The sequence below is a fragment of the Salvelinus namaycush genome, chromosome 1 (assembly GCF_016432855.1).
Source record: "Salvelinus namaycush isolate Seneca chromosome 1, SaNama_1.0, whole genome shotgun sequence".
Lineage (NCBI taxonomy): Eukaryota > Metazoa > Chordata > Actinopteri > Salmoniformes > Salmonidae > Salvelinus > Salvelinus namaycush.
In genome coordinates this window covers 56,933,215-56,955,310 of record NC_052307.1, presented here as the reverse complement: position 1 = coordinate 56,955,310, position 22,096 = coordinate 56,933,215, and the positions used below count along the sequence as shown (strand labels likewise).

General features: G+C 42.1%; 2 protein-coding genes across 3 annotated transcripts; both read left to right on the top strand.

Moving 5' to 3' along the window:
- The first annotated feature begins 75 nt into the window (after positions 1–75).
- On the top strand, positions 76–12,827 carry LOC120055939 (neuropilin and tolloid-like protein 2). Of its 2 annotated transcripts, XM_039004010.1 has the most exons (9): positions 76–431; positions 2,908–2,964; positions 3,106–3,252; positions 4,908–5,156; positions 5,471–5,518; positions 5,835–5,962; positions 6,636–6,864; positions 11,010–11,123; positions 11,248–12,827. In XM_039004010.1, exons 1-9 carry the CDS (start codon positions 422–424, stop codon positions 11,910–11,912), a joined length of 1,647 nt encoding a protein of 548 aa, XP_038859938.1. In that variant the 5' UTR covers positions 76–421; the 3' UTR covers positions 11,913–12,827. The 2 variants fall into 2 exon arrangements, with proteins under 2 accessions (XP_038859938.1, XP_038859947.1); XM_039004019.1 differs by lacking the exons at positions 76–431; positions 2,908–2,964 and having other exon boundaries at positions 3,158–3,252; positions 4,814–5,156.
- Positions 12,828–14,192: 1,365 nt separating this feature from the next.
- LOC120046164 (dnaJ homolog subfamily A member 2) lies at positions 14,193–18,955 on the top strand. Its single transcript, XM_038991175.1, has 9 exons — positions 14,193–14,270; positions 15,435–15,494; positions 15,629–15,855; positions 16,007–16,087; positions 16,265–16,398; positions 16,504–16,700; positions 17,457–17,601; positions 17,719–17,846; positions 18,123–18,955. Exons 1-9 carry the CDS (start codon positions 14,193–14,195, stop codon positions 18,306–18,308), a joined length of 1,236 nt encoding a protein of 411 aa, XP_038847103.1. The 3' UTR covers positions 18,309–18,955.
- The last annotated feature ends 3,141 nt before the right edge of the window (positions 18,956–22,096 follow it).

The following is a 22,096-nucleotide window of genomic DNA, read 5'->3' as shown; positions in this document are numbered from 1 at the left end:
TCATTCACGCATACATCGCCCAGAGCTTAAATGAGCCTTGTTTGGAGCCATTACTTCAGTTCAGTCACAGACCACTCTGTGCGCGTCTCTCGGATACTTCTGCTCAACCTCACTGGACAATACAACCTACTTTAATAATAGCATATGTTGCATGTGGAACTACAAGACACCTGTCTAGATGGAATTAACGTTGTATCTAATACTTATCGGGAGTGGTTGAAGAAGAAGCGCTTGTTTTCCTCAGAGGAAATTCGGAGTGGATGGTTGTCTTTCTGACTATGGAATTAAGGTGATCAATGAAAAGTTGGATTGTATAAACAGCGACTCATTGCCTTGGATCCATAAAATGGGAAAATAAAGCGTGTAACTCCCCAAGCTTAAGAAGGAGAACGTATTTGGCACCACCACACAGGGAGAGGAAATGCACATAGGTGAGTTTTACAGAGCACCCGAGTGCTTTTGGATCGTATTAAGAACCACTGATATTATACAGAAGGTTAATAATCACTCGTATCGGCAGTGATGTAATTCATACCTTATTCTTCTGCAATATAGGAGAAACTCATCCTTACCAAATGTACCCCGTTGTATTTTCTCTTGCGCCAAGTTGTTGTATTGTGTTCTTCATGTTTGCAAGAAGCCTAAATCCCTGAATGGCATCGCCATCTGCAGGTTTACTTCTATTCAGTTATATATATATATAATATTCTATTCGCTTTAATATTACTTTTTTTTTTTTTTACTTCAAGGGGTGGTCTTTGAAACGTGCCAATAACCTATCTTATAAAATGTGATATGCACAAGGCTACACAATCCGGAAGAATGCATTCCAATTTCGGTTACTTTTCTATTAACACCTAAGGTCGATGTCCGCGTCACCGCGGAAATCTAATTAGCATAGTGAAAACCAAATTGTAAAGAAAAATACGTCAATTTAAACTTGATATGTTTTTTTGTTGTTGCACTGGTTGCGTCTCAATTCACTTGTGTAACACTTCTGCATCTATGGTAAAAGGTGACAGAGCTAGAACGGTGTTTGTCAAACCTTGAGACAGCTCCTGCTGATTCGCCCAACATCTGGGACAAGGCCACAGCTGCGGTTTGCAGCTCATTTTAAGCCACGATATTATGCTGTGAAATCATTGTGTTTTTTACTGTACTGTAGGCCTATTATTAAAGGGACTGTCAAGTATTGTTTAACACACCTAGCTTGTAAACTACACTGAATCTTATAACCGAGGGCGAGAACCTCATGTTGAGTTCACTTCAGTAGCACTGGGCTATTTCAGTCACGAAGGGCACAACGTCTAGTCGTCTACGTATTATCAACAAGTTACTGTAGCGTTGTAATAGCCCTATGTTTGATTTTGTAATATAATTGCAGAATCAGAATGCATCAGCCAACATTCAAAGGGGACATATCTATGCTTTTTTGGGTTAATTTAACCAAGCAATGTGGTAGGCCATCCATTTGTATTTTAAATGCTATCCCACTCATGTTCTTCTGGTAGTGTAGGCTTGTAAAGAAAGGCATTCAACCTTTTAAAATCAGACTTTCAGGTCCATTCAAAGCTGTTTGAACCAACTGTGTTCTACAATGAATTCCTGCCATAGACTGCTTTTAAGAGGTAGTTAGTCTTTCAGTGGTCCCCCATAGTGGAGTAGTATCCAGAAAGGGCAAATCTATGTGAATAGCCTTATAGTCAGGCCATGCATGGAAAAGCGCGTGTGTGTGTGCAGTTTGGCCTTCAGCGTATCAAGGCCGGGAAGAGAGAGGTTGTGTGTGTGCGAATGGATGTTTTAAATTCTCTATAGTAGAGAACATGCGGTCTGATTTCTTTTTGCAAGCCTGGGTGGCTATTATGCATCTGTCAGGCTCCCGCTCACGGTTTAATGTGATATAAGCAGCGCAGTCTATTAAAATCCATTGGGGGTAAACCTACATCGGCTTATCTGGAGAAGACAGTAGTGTTGTGGGCTGAAATGTGCACAGGGGTACGGCGAGCAGTTTTAGCCCTGATATTATACACAATGCAGTGCTGTTGCTGCTGCCTCCCTGATGCTTGTCTCTCATTATGGCATCACGCCTGTGAGCCTTATCCTATTTGTTCTGGTGCTGTCTTCATTCGGGAGGCTGGAGGGTTGGCGATGCTCTGACAGGCCTGATGATGTGGGCCTACCAATGAGTGCTCCCTGATACACCATCAGAGGACAATATGACAACACATACACAGCCTTCTTTATTTATCTGTGAATGGAGGAGATGGCTCTTTAGGCATCGATCTGAATTCGGCTTTAGGTTGGATATGTCTTGGGTCCGATAAGATGCTTTTTCTTTTTAGATGAGCTCTCAATGGCACAACCTATGAAGTAAAGTGGTAGAGATACATCTACAAGACCCTCGGATCAATATTCTGTCAAGTGTTGTTTCACGTCCTACACACTTGGTGTTCATGAATTGCAAGATGCATCTTTAGTGTATGTTACTGTCAATGTCGTAGATCACTGGCTCTTCCACTGTGTGTGTGTGCACTGTTATGTTAGGTTACTATGGTTTTAAGTAGGGCTATAGTTCTTAATGATGCCCGGTCTAGCTCCTGCATCACAGCTGTTCCAATCACACATACACCATTTAGTAACAACAACAAAAAAGGTTTATTATTATCTCACCCATAAGAAAAGAAGGCATGTTTCTCATTTAAACTGGTTATGACGATTCCCTATCTTAACTAGCAGATTTCAAGCTTGACATAATTGCTTTTTAATAAGGGATGTGTGAGCTACTGTGTTTGCCTATTATTTCAACACTTTGATTAAATTGTTTTTACCTGTTCCACTCGTATTAGATGGTTATTTTATGAAAAATAACGGTGCAAATCAATGACATTTAATGTTTTTCTATTGCAGCCTGGGTACTCCTTATTCTGATAGAAGAGGGATTTGCCCTGGCACAGAAAACTAAAGGTGCGTCTCCTGTTACGGGGGAATAATTGGTCACGTTGTAGCACACAACATTTTCAGTGGCAGAATCACAAGAAATTGATCTAATCCCATACATATCCCAATTCAAACATGGGCTTGATTCTTTTCACTGTCTTTTCTCAGAGTCCATTTCTCAGAATGAAGGCAGTCCACCTCAGAATCTTAACGAATGTGGCATCTGGGTCCGCAACATCAACGGGGGAGTCTTCACGTCCCCCAACTACCCCAACACATATCCCCCTAACAAGGAGTGTGTTTACATCTTGGAAGGTACATTTCTGTTTCTGCCCTCTCACACGCACACACAAATGGCCTCAGCAGTGCCTTAGAATGTGGATAATAGGTGCTTATTGGTTTGTTGCTATTTTGACAGCATTTCAGTCACTATATACACCTACATCAGAGTCATTTCATCCAAAAGTCCAACACTTATATATTTGTGATATAACTCAACCAAGACAAAGTAGGCTGCAGGAACCGATAGTGTGATTTCATCAGTCGGAGAAAAATGGAAGACTTGGTGAAGCTCAAGGGCTCCCCCTGTGGAAACATCAACTAGCATAGCCAGAGAACCTACCTTGACAAAACGGCATTGACAATCCAAATGATCAATGTGCATACACAATGAGCAGGGCTAAACAAGGCCAATTCTCCAGATCATCATGACTCAAACCCAGTAATGAATTGCATCGCTCATCTCCAAAGGTCTTAGGAGGATGAGACACTCAATGCTGATGAGAAGTGTCAGTCAACCTGGTTTGTGTTTCATAATTTATGGCTTGTTGAACGCATTCCAGAGACTTTTTGTCTCTCAGATGATGTGACTCTTGGTGAGCGATTTGTGTATTTATTTGATTGTTTCAGTGTGCTGTTGTATTGAGTTATCAAGCTAGGCGTAGCAACACTATATTTGGTATGTAGCTACTTTGAACGGAGAGCTCTTGTTTGTAGTCCGTACCAGGGGAAATATACATGTGATTTAGTGTTGTGATAACAGTAGTGCCAGTTTGGCTGAATCTGTATGGTAAGCTTCCCCATTCATTCCTGTTTTTAAAATGGTGACATTATTGCTTCCCACATTCCTTCAAAGTACAGCTAATTTGTTTTGGTGTGTGAGCTGGCGGTGACATTTGTGTCCGTGTGGGTGAGCTAGTGACACGATTTGTCTTTAGCTGTGTGTCTGAGCTGTGGCATCATTTTAAATGCTGGTATCATTTGTTTCAGTTCAAAGGCATTACCCGCTCTTATAAACGTTTCTACCGTTTGCCATTTTATCATAGCAGGCAGTCTGATTTATATGTAATTCATCTATGAAGACCCGGAATTAGCTGGCTTTTAAAAAATAGTGTGTGCGATTGGTAGTCATGTTGATTCTGGGAGGCTACTTGAGCCAGTCATTTAGGGTGTGATTTACATGACATGAACTTCTAAAACTCAAATATATGGTTGAAGTGTCGTGTTTTTTGATCAGAACCTGTAAGGAAACATTCTGACATGTCATGTGTGTATGCATCAGCACATGTGCATTAGTGTAAGGGCTCAGTTCAATCCGTATCACCGAAGTTCAGCGCAACAAATGTAAAGGCAATGTTCCCGCATTCGGTGAGACTGCATTCATGGTAAAAGCTGCATATGCCAGCTCAATAAAATAAAAAATGTATAGCGCTGAATTCGGCAATATGGATTGAATCGAGCACTAAGCATGGGTACCTTTGTGTGTTTATGCAGGCATCCATAAACTGGCTGTGCATATGAGTAGAAAACAGGAGTTTAGCTGTTACCAGTTTTTTTTCTTTATATATTTTTTTAATATTAACAAGTTTCTGTGCAGATTGAGACCCTGCTGTACAGGTAAACGCAGTCCATGGACCAAAGCCTTTTGGCAAAAACCCAACACACCCCTCCTCCTCTCTCACCTCCTCCAGCTCTCCCTCGTCAAAGAATCCAGTTGGCCTTTGATAAGAACTACTACATGGAGCCCTCCTTTGAGTGCCGGTTTGATCACATCGAGGTACGTGACGGTCCGTTCGGCTTCTCACCGATCATCGACCGCTTCTGTGGGTCGAAGAACCCAGGCCTGGTCACCTCCACGGGCCGCTTCATGTGGATCAAGTTCAGCAGCGACGAGGAGCTGGAGGGTGTTGGGTTCCGTATCAAATACACCTTTATAGCAGGTACACATTCTCAGTTAGAGCTAGCCTACTGGGCATATCCTCATTACATACACAGTCATAGGTGTGGATAATGAGGACAGCAGCACAGCCACAGATTCACTGTCAAAGGCCTCATTTATCTTGTTTGTTCCCATCCAATTTTATACACTAGGACACTGAAATCAGCGTCTCACATCGGGCCACAGATATTTGCCCCCAATGGCCTTCCCCAGTTTATCTGGCTTCCTTTTTAATGAGATCTTATCACTTTTCTTTACTCATGAATTCCAGCTCAGTGGATCAAGACTCATGTGCTTTCCTATTTATAATTTCAGACCCAGATTTTCATCTGCACGTGGGTGGACTGTTAAACCCGATTCCAGGTAAGCTCTTCAATATTTCACTGGTTTGTCCGATCCGATTTGAAGAGCTCTGTGCTCTAAAGCTTACTGGGTGCTATCTTTCACTGACACATGCTAACACACAGGCACCTCTCTTTTTCCTCTCTCACATTCTCTCTTTCTCTCTCTCTCTCTCTTCCTCTATAACATCTCTCTTGTCACTTTTTGCCTGTTTTTCTATCTCTTCCCTTATGCTCACCTTTCCTTCTTCTGTAATCCTTCTCATATATATATATATATATATATATAACCCCCCTCCCCTGTTTTCCCCCTGTCCTCCACCTTTCTCTCCCCTCAGATTGTCAGTTTGAGATTGGTGGCTATGATGGTGTTATCCGCTCCAGTCAGGTAGAAGAGGAGGATAAGATTAAGACTGGTGACGCTCTGGACTGTATCTGGACCATCCGCGCTCCTCCTCAGTCCAAGGTGAACATCTTGTTCTCCCGCTCCTTCTCTCCAGTGGCTAAATGGGTCATCACGTCACTCACTGCAGAGGTCCAGCCACTGAAAACACACCCATTGATTAGAACACAGGAGACTGGGAGTAAGACACGCCAGTCCCCTGACCCTCTCTCTCTGCTGTGGAAACAATGAAGGGTATCTGAAATTAGCAGTAGCCTAACCAGGGCAGCAGGTATTAGGCCAATGATGCAGAAAAACAGAATCAGCAGTACTGGGAATGAAGCTAAAAGCAGTCACTCGATGTCTGCAGTCTTACGAGTTCAAATGTGCTAAAGAGGCTGGATTGTTCCGGGCTGAATTCACAATGTGCTCTCTAGAACGATACAGTGACAGTTTAGGTATTGACAAAATGTTCAGATTAGAGCCTTTCCTGTGGGTGCAAAGCATCAATCTTGTGCTCAAAAGATTTAGTTCTATAACTCTTCATCTGAGGTCAATGATTCCCAGTGGTTGTGTGCTGTACAATTAGGCTAAGCCTACCCTGGTAGGCTTAGCCTAAGTATGAGTGTATTATCCTTCAGTTCCAATATCCCTTTATAAATGCTTCAATTTTCCCTTAATTTGGGTTTCATTTCTTTCTGAATGGCAGCAGAGTAGCCATGGTTCTGTGTTGTAACGTGGTGATTTCTGGCTGTAGATTTACATTCGGTTCCTGGAATACCAGATGGAGCACTCCAACGAGTGCAACAAGAACTTTGTGGCAGTGTACGACGGCAGCAGTGCCATCGAAAACCTAAAGGCCAAGTTCTGCAGCACCGTGGCTAATGACGTCATGCTAACCAACGGGGTGGGAGTGGTGAGGATGTGGGCCGACGAGAAGAGCCGACTCAGCCGCTTCCAGATGCTCTTCACCTCATTTGTCGACCGTGAGTGTTCTCCTTATTTTGTAAAAAATCTTACTTGCAGTTATTGTGGGCCATCTGAACCAAGAGTTCGTATGGAGAGAAATATTTACGATCAGTCTGGGTACGTTATCAATTGGCAGGTCCTCTTTTCTCGTTCTTTAAAAAAAATTATCATGATTTAGTGGTCAGTATTTTGTCCAGACACACAGCAGATTTCTGAAAGGTTGGAAGAGATAAATGGGGCCAACTGCCTATTATTCTTCTTGATTTATTGACGACATCTACATCCTCTGAATAGTAAATAACTGACATTCAACTCTCATTTTAGTAATGGAAAATTAAAGTGGCATACTAAGCAGTGATATTGCAAAGCCAATTCTTTTCCCCAGCCTTTGCTGGAGTACCTCAAAGAAAATGTTATTGATATACAGGTAACAGTGTAACACATTGGCCATAAATATGGTTCATCATTCACAATGGACAAATGGGATTTATCTTCCATTGATGAATGGAAAAGCTGAATAATTTGTCAATAATAATAATATTAATTGTTATTATGAGCAGAAGCTCTGCATAAAGCTCTGCCTTTTGCATGGCAGATGTATGTAAATTGCGTTTCCATGGAGAAAACGGTTGAAAACGTTTATTCCAAAACACTATATCCATTGTCAGAAATGTTAGTAAATTAGCTTTTTACGTTTAACCCTTTACACTCTTGACCTATATAGACAATTTTATATTGAAATGTTTCTTAGGCTTTCACAAGGAAATTCAGAGAAACCGATAGTAATTTTGGTGTTCATAGAAAGGAGTCGGGTGCATGTTTTGCGGCAAATTTTGTTCACCATAGACAAACGGGCTCATTCTGTTCGGAACAACCGAGGGTGTGACACCCTATTGTCTTGTAGTTCGACATCAAACATAGTGGACATAAATGTTGACACTGTATATGACATGAGTTTTATGATATGGAAATGTAAAGTGCACATTTGGACTCACAGGTGTTTGGCATGCTTGAATGACATCAAAGCTGTACTTATTCTAATCCTCAACGTCTCATCTTTCAAAATACATTAAGTCCTCTTTAATTTATCGCATTTCCCTCACTCAGACAACAAACATTTGCAAATATTGCCCATTTAGCGGGAAGGATGGGGTAAACTTCTTGTTACGTGCAGTGCTCAATTTCAGAACGGCTGTCAGTCAAAACCCATACAGCGCTGTGAAGCGCAGAGCCTGACCTCTGAAGTTATTTATAGCATGTTACTGCAAAGCCACTGCGTTCAGATTTAGGTGCTTATCAGTGCCCAAATCTGCCATTCTCAACCCGTATACGGGTATGAGTGTGAAGAGCTACAGAACTTCTGATAGAAATTTGTGTTTTTTCCCGATCTAAACACGGCATTGGGTTTTTAAATAACAGACTAGTATTTGCTTGAAACATATCACTAGATGGTTCCATTTCAGAGTGACAAATAACAATGTTTTATTGCAAAACAAGATATCCGCCTCACTCTCAGAGAAGAAAGTAGTCCTGCGAGATTTTATACAATCAAATGTGACAAATAATTGCGTGTTTATTAAAGAACTGTACAAATGATACATTTGTGACATCGGTATTTTAAACATTTAAAAAAAAATATATATATATACACACACACACACACACACACACAGTACCAGTCAAAAGTTTGGACACGCCTACTCATTCAAGGGTTTTTCTTTATTTTGACTATTTCCTAATTTGTAGACTAATAGTGAAGACATCAAAATTATGAAATAACACATATGGAATCATGTAGTAACCAAAAAAGTGTTAAACAAATCAAAATATATTAGTAGCCACCCGTTGCCTTGATGACAGCTTTGCACACTCTTGGAAATCTCTCAACCAGCTTCACCTGGAATGCTTTTCCAACAGCATTGAAGGAGTTCCCACATATGCTGAGCACTTGTTGGCTGCTTTTCCTTCACTCTGCGGTCCAACTCATTCCAAACCATCTCAATTGGGTTGAGGTTGGGTGATTGTCTCCCGGGTGGCGCAGTGGTCTAGGGCACTGCATCGCAGTGCTAGCTGCGCCACCAGAGTCTCTGGGTCCGCGCCCAGGCTGGGCTGGGTTCGCGCCCAGGCTCTGTCGCAGCCGGCCGCAACCGGGAGGTCCGTGGGGCGACGCACAATTGGCATAGCGTCGTCCGGGTTAGGGAGGGTTTGGCCGGTAGGGATATCCTTGTCTCAGTATGTAAAATGTAATAAAATGTATGCACTCTACTGTAAGTCGCTCTGGATAAGAGCGTCTGCTAAATGACTAAAATGTAATTGTGGAGGCCAGGTCATCTGATGCAGCACTCATCACTCTCCTTCTTGGTCAAATAGCCCTTACACAGCCTGTAGATGTGTTTTGGTCATTGTCCAGTTGAAAAACAAATGATATTGCTACATGATTCCATATGTGTTATTTCATAATTTTGATGTCTTCACTATTAATCTACAATGTATAAAAACCCTGGAATGAGTAGGTGTGCCCAAACTTTTGACTGGTACTGTATATCAATATAGTAATATGAATTTTGGGCTCTGGTGAAAAGTAGTGCACTATATAGGGAATATGATGCCCTGTGGAACGAGACTTAACTCTAACCAAACACCATAGCATGAGGTTAGATTTATGATGGGTTTCATTTATATGTTAAATATACAGGATACGAACATTACATTCCAGCTAAACAGTGTGTGTAATATATATTAGCTAGCATTTTGCAACAAAACCTATTTTAATAAACACTTATCTATGAATACAAATTCTGAGAAGAGTAATATTTTACACACTCATATGTACCCATAACCATTAATTTATCATGAAAAAACACAAAGAATTAGTGGATATAGCGTTTTGGAAATAAACTCTTTAGTTGTTCCTCCACCACACTATTTTCATTTAAATGCCTGAATAATCAGAGCTGTATTAATTGCTGTATTCATTTTGGATATACATTTTTTTTATTCCCATCACTGCAACACTTAATTACCTTTTTTTAAATTCAACAGACATGTTTTGTAACAGAGCTCTTAATACATTCCGACACACATTAAACATGACCGCGTATTTCATAATGATTGCCTTGCTTTTCAAATTCATGTTGTCCTGACGTCATAGAGACATTCAGCTCAGTAATCAGTCAAGGCACCTTTACCCGCATCTACACCTGCACCTGCACCTACACCTGCATTGCTTGCTGTTTGGGGTTTTAGGCTGGGTTTCTGTACAGCACTTTGAGATATCAGCTGATGTACGACGGGCTATATAAATACATTTGATTTGATCATCACCTCGGATATTTTTGTCCTTATCCTTCTCAGAACACCATTGACACACTTAGTCCTGTGCATCATCATTTTCATTACCTCTGTGGTTCTGGATTGGGAACACGAACCAGCGCTGACACCCAGAGAGAGAACAAGCTTTTTGAATGCGAGAGATGTCTAATCGGTTTGGAAGTGAGCGCATAGTCAGGGGAGCTCTACGCACTCAACGGGAGACGAAAGGCGTGTTATGACCCCTTTATCCCGCTGTCAGAACCGCTTAGCCTCGCAGCAGTGGAGGGGAATGGTTTGGTGTTCGGCAACGTGCCCTAAACATCGTGTATGTGTCAGGGGTGCAGTGGGACCTGGTGGGGGCTGTAGTACTGTCTGATGGGGTTTGAGAGAGGTGTGTGGGGAGAGGGATTTGGGGTGGCAAGCTGCTCAGATCTCTGATAGAGAATGAGTGGAGCAAGGTGGCAGGAGGAAAGGGGATGTAAGTTTGTGGCGGGGGGCAGCCTGTTAGGACCCACAGAACCAGCCTCGCACATCCATCTCCTGGGTGCAGCAGCCACGTTCAATTTACCAGCCTTCTTGGCTGTCTCGTGACTCGCATTGTAAGAGCTAGTTTAGTCTGGAGTCTCAGCGCGCCTGGCCATCTGTGCCTCGTGATGGCCGTCTAAATTGATTTACTGCACTCCATACGCTGTTTTCCCCTCTACACGGTGGCTAGGAGAAGCAGCCATTTCAATTGCCAATCATGTCATGCAAGCTGTAAATGATGATGTATGGTTTTAAGTTGCAGACATCTAGCATTTTATTGCAGTAGTTTTCATCTTTAATAACTTTACCTTGTCTCTTGTTTCAGCCCCATGCAATAGCAACACATTCTTTTGCCATAGCAACATGTGCATCAATAACTCCTTGGTGTGTAATGGGGTACAGAACTGTGTCTACCCCTGGGATGAGAACCATTGTAAGGGTGAGTGAAACTTTAATTTCCTATTGGATACTTTTAATCATTTAGTACTTTTATCACGTGGTAAATTGACTTATGACAACCAACCCATTATAGTAGACTTACTGTTTTTTTTTCCGCTTCACAGAGAAAAAATCCAATGGCCTGTTCCATCAGATCACTAATACCCACGGCACGGTGATCGGCGTGTCTTCAGGCGTGGTTCTAGTCCTACTCATCATCTCCATCCTGGTCCAGATGAAGCAGCCCAGGAAGAAGTTGGTAGCTCGCCGGCCAGTCTTCAACAAGGCTGGCTTCCAGGAGGTCTTTGACCCTCCCCACTACGAGCTGTTCTCCCTCCGTGACAAGGAGATCTCCTCTGACCTGGCCGACCTATCAGAGGAGCTGGAGAGCTACCACAAGCTGCGCCGCTCCTCCACCACGTCGCGCTGTGTCCACGAGCACCATTGTGGCTTGCAGGCCTCGGGGGGCAGCATGAAGCAGAGCCGCACCACCCTCAGCTCCATGGAGCTCTCCTACCACAACGACTTCTCCAAGCCCCCGCCCATGAAGACCTTTAACAGCACCTATAAGAAAAGCTGCTACGGCTACAAACAGACTCATGATTGCGCCGAGAAGGTCATTGAAGACCGCGTCATGGAAGAGATCCCCTGTGAGATCTACGTCCGCGGCGGAGCGGCCGGGCCAAGTTCTGGACCAGGAGGCTGTGGCACCCTCAGCTCCCGCAACGGGGGCCGCAATAACACCAGCATCGTCGACCCCCAGCAGCGCTCAATGTCCATGGACTTCTAGGTGAAGATGGGAGAGGGGGAAGAAAAGGAGAGGAACCTGACTCATTTATTTTCTGTTTTCCTTCTTTTGATCAGTCTAATAGGGAAGACTCTCGCATGCAGATTCAGTCTTTCCCCTGTATGCTCAAAAGAACTGGACACTGCCACACAGGGAAACAGACACAGATGAAAATTACTTTAGACTGTTTGTTGTATTTACATTCATTCACATGTCAAGCACAGATATATTATACTTCTCATAACTTATTTTCGTCTTTATTTTCGTCTATGTACTGTATATTAAAACCAGAGTATCAAGCTTCATGTTGTTGCTTGGCTTTTAACCCATTCATTTGATATTGTTTGATTTGATAAAAATGTGCATATATGACAATGATTTTATGTAGGTTATTACCACACACACATGCAGAGCCCCAATGAATATTCCATGTCTCGAGAGAACACCGTAAATATACATTCAGAAGTGTCCGATTTTCATGTATAATATCTAGACAGATGAATAGATGTGTGCTTTTTAACATCTTGGGTCCATTTGGGGATTTTGAGTTCAGATGTGGACTATAGTGGTGAACCCAGAGGATATAAAACGGGGAATCTATAACGGGATTGGGATGCCCACACAAACTCACCTGGTACAGGGTTGAGTTTCCATTAACTTTTGACAAGATAGATGAGCTAAAAGGGTAATTCAGGAGTGGATAACAAATTCAGAGGGATGTGTAATAGTAGCCTATATAGGTTAGCGACTTTTAATTCAGAAACGTTATACCTGAATGGTGGAATAAGGACTTCAGATAGTGTCTTCTGAGCTGACATTTAAAACAAGCACACCCTGTTGCATCAGACAGACAGACATGGGCCACCATTTATTATTTCAATCATTGGTTGTAGGATTTCATTGTTTCATTAAAAGAGACCTTACTCACCAACCTGTGTCTGCCTTTCATTTCATAAGTAAACACTGGCAGTTGCTCTAGATAATATTTTTCTTTTTTACCAAAACCCCACAACTTGAAGCATAGGAATTGCAAATAATGAAAATACCCTGAAGTTAAGTTTTTGTTTTGTTGATTTGTACAAATACATACCGGTAGTATTCTTAGCCATTTTAGAAGAATTTCAAATTAGTCTCCAATTCATATTATGTTCATTGTAATTAATTACCATAATTTACTCGGCTCAGTCATATAAAAATGTATTTATATGATATTATACATGGAACCGATGTAATAAAAAAAATGAGTTTTGTGCAACCGTCCTTTTAAGATCCCTCTTCAATCAAAATTAACTATGTAGCATGCAGTGTATAGGACCTTATGTCCATTAGTGTCTGTAGTAATCAATGTCAATTAAATGTAATTTCACTTAATTTTTCTGCAACACGATAGTCAGATGAGACACACAAAACACGGAGACAGACATCAGTCATAGAGGCTGATTCTCTCTCCACCAACCAACATCCCAACCCCCTATCTCTGCTGTCATGTTGCATTAGACAATATGAGAGGGCTTAGGGCTTCATCCATCTTAAAAAGGCAGAGGACAGACAGAGGGCTACTAGTACCAATGGGGTCTGAAGCTACAATGAAGCCCTCTGAAAGCCACAAAAACCATCTATGAACTCTATGAATGTAGTGACAGAGGTCAACAGAGGGTGCTGTGATGCTGGTAATTCTCAATCTGCCTAAATTGAAATAGACCCATAGTAATCTAATACTCAAATTATCAGTCACAAAGTTATGTGAACTCAAGTGTCCATTTGTCCCAGGTTCCAGCCATTACAACACCTCATGGATACGATACACAGTTCATATTCCTACCAACATAGACCCAATGATATGATTCTGTCGGGCCTAGATGTAAAGATATGGTAGACGGTGTCAACCAAGAGAGGACAAATTAGTCCTGAAGCACATACAGAAATATACAGACTGTGCAAATGCTGTGTGTGTGTAAGTGCATGTGCGAGCTTGTATGTGTGTGTTTGTGAGTTTGTCAAAGTTTCATTTTAGAGGGGAATTAGCTTGATGTGTGATAAGAGGACAAAAACAGACACAATGTTACTAAACTGGTGAGCATTGTAAAATACCTGAATCAATTTCACGTATAATAGAGAGAAAATAGATGAGGTGAAAATAAGGAAGTCAATCTGTAATTGAGATGCACCCTTTTTTAAAGCCAGGAGAAAGGTTAAAGTTGACGCAACGTATGACGTTTTCGACCGGCTCTTCTTCTTTCTCTTTTCACTTCTCGTACAGAAGGTCCTTCCCTTAGCTCCATCATGGCGAACGTTGTCGATACTAAATTATATGACATCCTAGGGGTGTCCCCCACTGCCACTGAAAATGAGTTGAAAAAGGTAACGTTGATTGTATCGAGTCAAATTAAATCTAGGTGCTGTGGAGTTTGAATTGTTGGTAGAAAAATGTAATTCTGGCTAAAAGCTAGTCTGGCCTAGAAACGTTAGTCAGAGCTAGCTAGTTAGTCAAACTAGCTATGTTCCTAGCCAACTAACGTTAGCTTCAATCAGAAAATGATAGTACAGGATACACATTGTACAACCATTTATCTACCTTAATGTTTTAGATAATTACCCTGTCTTTGGCGCAAAGTATTTGGGTGTTAACGTTAGTACTTTGCGCTTGTTGGCGATAGCTTTCAGCTTCAATGATGGCATCTCGCGTATAACGACCGCTTTCGAGTAACGTTATATATTTTTGTAAAAGTTAGCATGCGGTTGGTAGCGAGAACGTTAGCACTATCGCCTGTATTTTAGTTTATATTCCGCATAATAAACAATACATTGTGACATATTAAACCACTACTGGATCAACGCATTTGACAGCATTGGATTAGCAGTTGTTTTGTTTACGTTTTTCCAGACTGGTGGTTGCTAACTAGTGTTAAGACAATGGCTAGCTAGTAACGTTAGCTAGCTAACTCTCGTGCGTCTGTCTGCTGATAACAGATACGACGCGACCGAGTCGCCTCATACCAGGTTGCTATAGATAAGGTACAATATCAAGGTTACCCCGGTTTGATCTTTTAATGTTAGCTAACGTAGTATGTGCCGCCTAACTAGTTAGCTGGCTAGTTGCGTTATTTAGCCGGCTAGCCTACGACGTTAACTCACGTGTTAACAGTTTAATTCACAATGGAATTTTGGGGCCAACCCTTCAGGTCAGAGATTTTGGGTTGATTTTTTGGGGGAAATTCTGATGGATCGCTGGTTAATATTGCTATTGTAACTGTTTAGCCAGTAGTTAACTTAAGTCATTATGAAAAATAGGTAACGTTAGCTTTCTTCCGCAGTTTCAAGCTCCATTTTCTAGTTAGCTAATTTAGGGAGTCTAACTAACTTTACTGTAAAAAGGAACGTCAGATTCCTGTCAATATTTCACTGATGGCTACTACGGGGATAACGTGGAAAGGGTGGTGGTTATACAACTCATTGGCTAATGTTAGATAGCGTAAATAATCGAAACCAGTGCCTTGAACCTATGTGTGTTTTCTTTTCTTTCAGTCATACCGGAAGCTAGCAAAGGAATATCACCCTGACAAAAACCCAAACGCTGGCGACAAGGTATTGAAATTGCATGAAGATTTTTTTGGGGGGAGGGATTCAATCATTTCTTACACTTCTGAGTAGCTACATAAATGTTAACAAATATCTGTAGATGTCATAGAACTTAATGTCCCCCTGTCTCCTTCAAACAGTTCAAGGAGATCAGTTTTGCGTATGAAGTGTTGACTAATCCAGAGAAGAAGGAGCTGTATGATCGCTATGGGGAGCAGGGACTGCGGGAAGGAGGTGGAGGTGGTGGGGGAATGGATGACATCTTTTCACACATCTTCGGCGGTGGACTTTTTGGCTTCATGGGCGGACAGGGGCGCAGCCGAAATGGTGGTAGACGAAGAGGAGAGGACATGGTTCACCCACTCAAGTAAGCTTACTCTATAGATTGGTGTCACAGATCTCTTGAGTGATAATCAAATCTTTTTTTTAATTCTGATTCATTGTCTGACTGTACATTGTCTGCCTGTGGTTTTTATGACCCTGCTACTTTCTACAATTATGCTCATTGTTTTTTTAAGAGTTTCACTTGAAGACCTGTACAATGGAAAAACAACTAAACTGCAGCTGAGCAAGAATGTTCTTTGTGGCACTTGTAATGGGTAAGTGTTTCCACATTCTTCCATTTGTGTCTGCAACAATTTCCCCTCCAAATTACTTCTCTAGCCCACATGAAGCAGCGTTCAGGTCTTGCTTTATCTGCCTGTCAATTATTGCATCATACATGTTGATCATGTAGATTTGTTGGTGTTAGACAAAAAGTTATAACTTCTCAACAGCCAGGGTGGGAAGACTGGCGCAGTTCAGAAGTGTGTGGCCTGCAGGGGGCGTGGTATGCGCATCATGATCAGACAGTTGGCTCCTGGGATGGTCCAACAGATGCAGTCCGTTTGTACTGATTGTAATGGAGAAGGTAAGCAACAGTACAGTTTTAGAAACCATATACTTGTATTACCCAGCGACGCATGAAAAGGCTTTGCCCCCTCAGACTCCTAAACTTCTATGGTTTTACCCATAGGTGAGGTCATCAACGAGAAAGACCGCTGTAAAAAGTGCGAGGGCAAGAAGGTTAGTAAGGAGGTGAAAATCCTGGAGGTCCATGTCGACAAAGGCATGAAGCATGGGCAGAAGATCACCTTCGGAGGAGAAGCTGACCAGGCACCTGGGGTTGAGCCAGGAGACATTGTCCTCGTCCTGCAAGAGAAAGAGCATGAGGTAGAGATTAACTGCTGTGCTCTGGACACTATGGTCCCCACTCCTTAAGACTACGTCTCTTGTTGACTAAAGGCAATATTACAATGTAGAAACATATTAGTGAATGTGCAACATTGATGTGTGAACTTGTTATTACTCAGCTATTATGTCTCATTTCTATGAGGACTTGAGTAGTATAGATGGATAATGTTGAATGGTAGCTGGTTGACCAAAAGCGGCCAGCTGGCTGAGTTGGGTCCTCCAGCACTCTTGACTGGGATCTTTTGGGAGCAGATTGCAGTGACAGCACAATGCTGCTAGGCCAATGTGAACATGCTGTAATCCAGTACTGGCCTCTCACCCTCTGAGCCCCCTGCATGTCTGGCATAACTTGGTATTAATTATAGTCACGAGTGGCACATCGTTCCTAATCCTGGAGTCCTTGCATTTCCACTCCATTGTGTCGCCTCCAGACTCTCACTCCTCTGAAGATGGGAGAACAGACACATGTTGATGGCACCAGCCTCTCATGTGGAGAATAGGCCAGTACAGGGGAGTCAATGGGAAGGGGAGACAATACTCTGACAGGATGTATATGTACAGTTTCCTGGGGCTATTATCTTATATTCATTTTTTTATGTACCATCAGCCAACAGTATCGGTTAGTCCTCTGGTATAATTTGTTACATTTCCAGCAAATGTTTGTCATTTTAAATTGGCCTAAAACCACCTCTCTATTACTATATAGAGACACTGCCTGTTTTCTCATGCCAACAGACATACAAAAGAGAGGCCCATGACCTGCACATGACCCATAAGATTGGCCTTGTTGAAGCACTTTGTGGATTCCAGTTTACGTTGAAACACTTAGATGGCAGACAGATTGTAGTCAAGTACGCTGCTGGAAAAGTCATTGAGCCAGGTAAGATTTTGATCTTTGTACTGGTTTTACATATTGTAGATGAGACCACAGCATGTGAATATTAATCAATGCAGTATGTGAAAGTAATGTTTCTATGGTGCAATGTTTATTTTACAGGCTCGGTCAGAGTTGTGCGAGGCGAGGGGATGCCACAGTACCGTAATCCATTTGAAAAGGGAGACTTGTATATTAAATTTGATGTGCAGTTCCCAGACAACAACTGGATCAGCCCCGATAAACTCAATGTAAGTCATGATGGACTATGAAAAGCCTTTCTTGTGTCTGTTTCTGTCACAGGCTTGAACATTACGGTACCTGTTCTATTATGGGATTGAATGACACAATTTGATCATTCATAACGAGATTAGGATTTTGGCCCAGACCATACTGGTTATGTTGAACATTGTTTGATAATAATGGTATTTAAGAAATGAGGTACCACACAAGTGTTAGATTTTTATAATAAGGCTTTGCTAACTAGACAGAACATTTGAAAAACTGTGGCCCTCTGTAAACCCCAGGAGCTGGAGGACTTGCTGCCAACACGTGCCGAGGCTCCCATAGTGTCTGGGGACGCGGAGGAGGTGGACCTGCAGGACTACGACGTCAGCCAGGGCTCGTCTGGAGGACGACGTGAGGCCTACAACGACAGCTCAGACGATGAAGGAGGCCACCACGGCCCTGGAGTGCAGTGTGCCCACCAGTAACATCTGGCTCAGGGGAAAATGTATGTGTTGCACCCCCCCCCCCCCCCCCCCGTCTTCCCATACCGATCACGCATCCCTCACTTTCCTTGTGGTAACGCCAGATAAGATGGAAAAGGTCATTTCTCCTTTGCTTGGTGTGTAACTTGCATTTTTTTTCATAGTATTTACAATAATTAATTTAAACTAACCATAAAATGCAGTTTTGGCCTCCACCTCTGGACTGTGGGGTGTGAGTTAGGGAAGGGAGATCCTGAAAGGACCCAGGACACAAACATCACATTTTTAGGTTTGTATGTATCTGTGCTTGATTTTTACTGCTTGATTTTTCTTTTTGTAGGTTTTTACTTTTGTTTTCCTTTCTATATATATATAAAAAAAATCAAACATGACAACATTGTGTATAATATGAAAGTGATTGTCGGTGAGCTTTATATCAGCTGCGCTAATAGTGGTGTGATACAAATAGAAAAAACACCTGTATCTGTCCTCAACCCTGGTGCATGTTAAGACCGCATTGGTTCCTGCACTGATTAAACATCCAGTCTAACGAGAGAAGCTGGAAAAATACAATTCAAAAGCAGCATAACTTCTGTGAAACGAGGTTTATTAAGTTGTTAAATAAACGTTCTTCAAATCTCAAACAGCAATACTTGATGTCTGTGATTCTGTCTTGTGCTTGTCTGGGAAATGATTTACATCCGTCAAGAATTTCTTAGTTACCCCCTCAGTCCTTTGTCATTAATGTTGATGGTTATCAGAGAATGATAGAGGCCGCTAGTGGCCAAAATAATCAAAGCTTGATGAGCTGGTTATTTGTGTTTACCAACTCCAGTCTGAGTACCTTCAACAGCACACGTGTTTATTGCCCTGGACAAACTTGGCTGATTCAGCTCATTGAGGGCTTGATTAGGTGTACAGTAATCCCTCGTTTATCGCGGGGGTTACGTTCCGAAAATGACCCGCGATAAGTGAAATCCGCGAAATAGAAAACTTTTTTTTTTTTTACAATTAGCAACTATTACATGTATACAAATACAGTGACTCACGTGTAGGCCGTTTCGTCGACATTATGGGTTTAGGAGATGTTCGAAATTACAAGATAATTTGGCCAACTTAATGTAAATTTGCCAAGCTGTTTTATGTACGTACACATAACTGCACGAGACGACAAAATGATAGCACAATTCATAGCATGTTTTGATACAAGAAGCGGGAGTGAGTTTTTAGCGAATCAGAATGCAGAGCACAATGCACCAAAAAAAAAAAAAAAATGCATTATGAAAATCCGCGAAATAGCGAATCCGCGATAAGTGAACCGCGAAGTGGCGAGGGATCACTGTACTTGTCTGTGGCTACAACAAAATATGTGCTGTTGTGGGTACTCAAGGACTGGTGTTAGGAAACATTGTACTAGAGCTGCGTTTAAACAAGCAGCCCAATTCTGACCTATTACTAATTGGTCTCTTGACCAATCAGGTTGGCTCTTGCCAATAATTGGGTTGCCTGTGTAAATGCAGCCTAGGTGTCATGTGTAATTACACTGAACTAAAATATAAATGCAAAATGTCAAGTGTTGGTTTCATGAACTGACATAAAATATCACAGAATTTTCCCATACGCATTAAAAGCTTTTATCTACAATTTTTTTGCACAAATTGGTTTAATTCACTGCCAGTGAGCATTTCTCCTTCGCTGAGAAGCCATCCACCTGACAAGTGTGGCATATCCAAGAAGCTGATTAAACCACCAGAGCTATTGCCAGAGAATTTAATGTTAATTTCTCTACCATAAGCCACCTCCAATGTCATTTTAGAGAATTTGGCAGTATGTCCAACCGCAGACCACGTAACCACACCAGCCCAGGTCCTCCACATCTGGCTTCTTCACCCACGGGATTGTTTGAGACCAGCCACCTGACGGTTGATGAAACTGGATTTGCACAACCAAAGAATTTCTGCACAAACTCAAACCGTCTCAGCTAAGCTCATCTGTGTACTCGTCTTGACCTGACTGCAGTTTGGTGTCGTAACCAGCCTCCAATGGGCAAATGCTCACCTTCGATGGCTGCTGGAGTGTGCTCTTCGTGGATTAATCACCGTTTCAAATGTACAAGGCAGACCGTGTGTATGGCGTTGTGTGGGCGAGCCGTTTGCTGATGTCATCGTTGTGAACAGTTCCCCATGGTGGTGGTTGGGTTATGCTATGGGCAGGCATAAGCTATGGACAATGAACACAATTGTATTTTATCGATTTGAATGCACACCGTGATGAGATCCTGAGGCACATTGTCGTGCCATTCAGCCGCCACCATCACCTCATGTTAAAGCATAATGCATGGCCCCCTGTCGCAAGGATCTGTACACAATTCCTGGAAGCTGAATATGGCCTACATACTCACCAGACACGTCACCCATTGAGCGTGATGGGATACTCTGGATCGACAATGTTCAGCAACTTCATGCGTGCTACTCTACTCTGTGGCCATGGCGGAGAGCCTACCTGACTACAGGTGACCATCTCGGATCAATTCCGGCAAGGCGAGAGGTATTGACGACCGACACTTCGCTAACAGGCCGGGGAGCAGTGTGGATATGAAGTAGAATGGAAGTTAGGAATGTAACTATGGTTCTACGAATACCTGGAAGATCGTCTTGCACGTCACTCGATCTTTTGGGTGAGAAGATACTCCGTGTGTGGTCCGACATACGGTTTTATTTGTACCGAGGGGCACGTCCTCCCAAGCTGTCACGTCACCGGCGTGACTTTATTACTCGACCTGTGCGGAGCACGAGGGATTTAATCCATACTTTCCACCATACTGAAGGTCTTCCAGGTATTCGTAGGACCATAGTTACATTCATAACTTCCGTTTGAGCTACGCCCCTATTTTGTATTTTTTTAAAGGTATTTTACCAACAGATGCATATCTATTCCCAGTCATGTGAAATCCATAGATTAGGTCTTAATTTCGTTCAATTGACTGATTTCCTTATGAACTGTTTCTTTTTGTTCGGTGTATATACAGTAGTTGTGTATAGCTAGCTTGCTAACGCCAACAGATCAATTGAAGTTTTCCTATTGTAACGCAAAACAGTCCGGTTTTCTAATAGACTACTGCCCTGCTTACACTTACCATATAAAATGTAATTCAGCATCATTGGTGTTTGATCTGTAGCATGTGATTAGTGGGATTGGTTCAGAGTATGATTAGCAACAGCCTTAAATTTTATTAAGCATTTGTCCTAGGATCAGACAATGAGTGGTTATTCATTGTCACCCAGCAGTTTCATCTGGCAGATGTTTTCAAAAAGTGAGAAATTCAGGCACAATAAGTTGGGCTTTTTATATTTTTAAGCAGTGCTCGACATGGAAAGATATAGGCGCCCGTACTGTTTATATTTGGTGCAGGAGCGCCACAATAACTTAGAGTTAATATTCTATAAAAGAGGAACAGGAGCTCAAGCAGTAGAACATTTGAAGTGCCGGTACTCAGCCCTGGTGAGCTCTTGCCCAAGTCAAGCACTGTTTGCAAGACCAGTATATTTGCTCATATAGCCAACTATCAAGTAAATTATTATTTTTTACCTTTAACTAGGCAAGTCAGTTAAGAACAAATTCTTATTTACAATGACGGCCTACCAAAATGCCTCCTGCGGGGACGGGCTGGGATTAAAAAAATATATATATAGGTCAAGAGACAATACTACATAAAGAGAGACCTAAGAAAACAACATAGCAAGGCAGCAACACATGACAACAACATGGTAGCAACACAACATGGTAGCAGC

What these genes read in the sequence shown, in the direction of transcription:
- LOC120055939 (XM_039004010.1), top strand. An exon ending in CCTGGCACAGAAAACTAAAG is followed by an intron (nt 2,965 to 3,105) that starts GTGCGTCTCCTG and finishes GTCTTTTCTCAG; the next exon opens with AGTCCATTTCTCAGAATGAA. An exon ending in GTGTGTTTACATCTTGGAAG is followed by an intron (nt 3,253 to 4,907) that starts GTACATTTCTGT and finishes CACCTCCTCCAG; the next exon opens with CTCTCCCTCGTCAAAGAATC.
- LOC120046164 (XM_038991175.1), top strand. Translation starts at nt 14,193, where the DNA reads ATGGCGAACGTTGTCGATACTAAATTATATGACATCCTAGGGGTGTCC. An exon ending in TGCAAGAGAAAGAGCATGAG is followed by an intron (nt 16,701 to 17,456) that starts GTAGAGATTAAC and finishes TCATGCCAACAG; the next exon opens with ACATACAAAAGAGAGGCCCA. An exon ending in TGGAAAAGTCATTGAGCCAG is followed by an intron (nt 17,602 to 17,718) that starts GTAAGATTTTGA and finishes TTTATTTTACAG; the next exon opens with GCTCGGTCAGAGTTGTGCGA.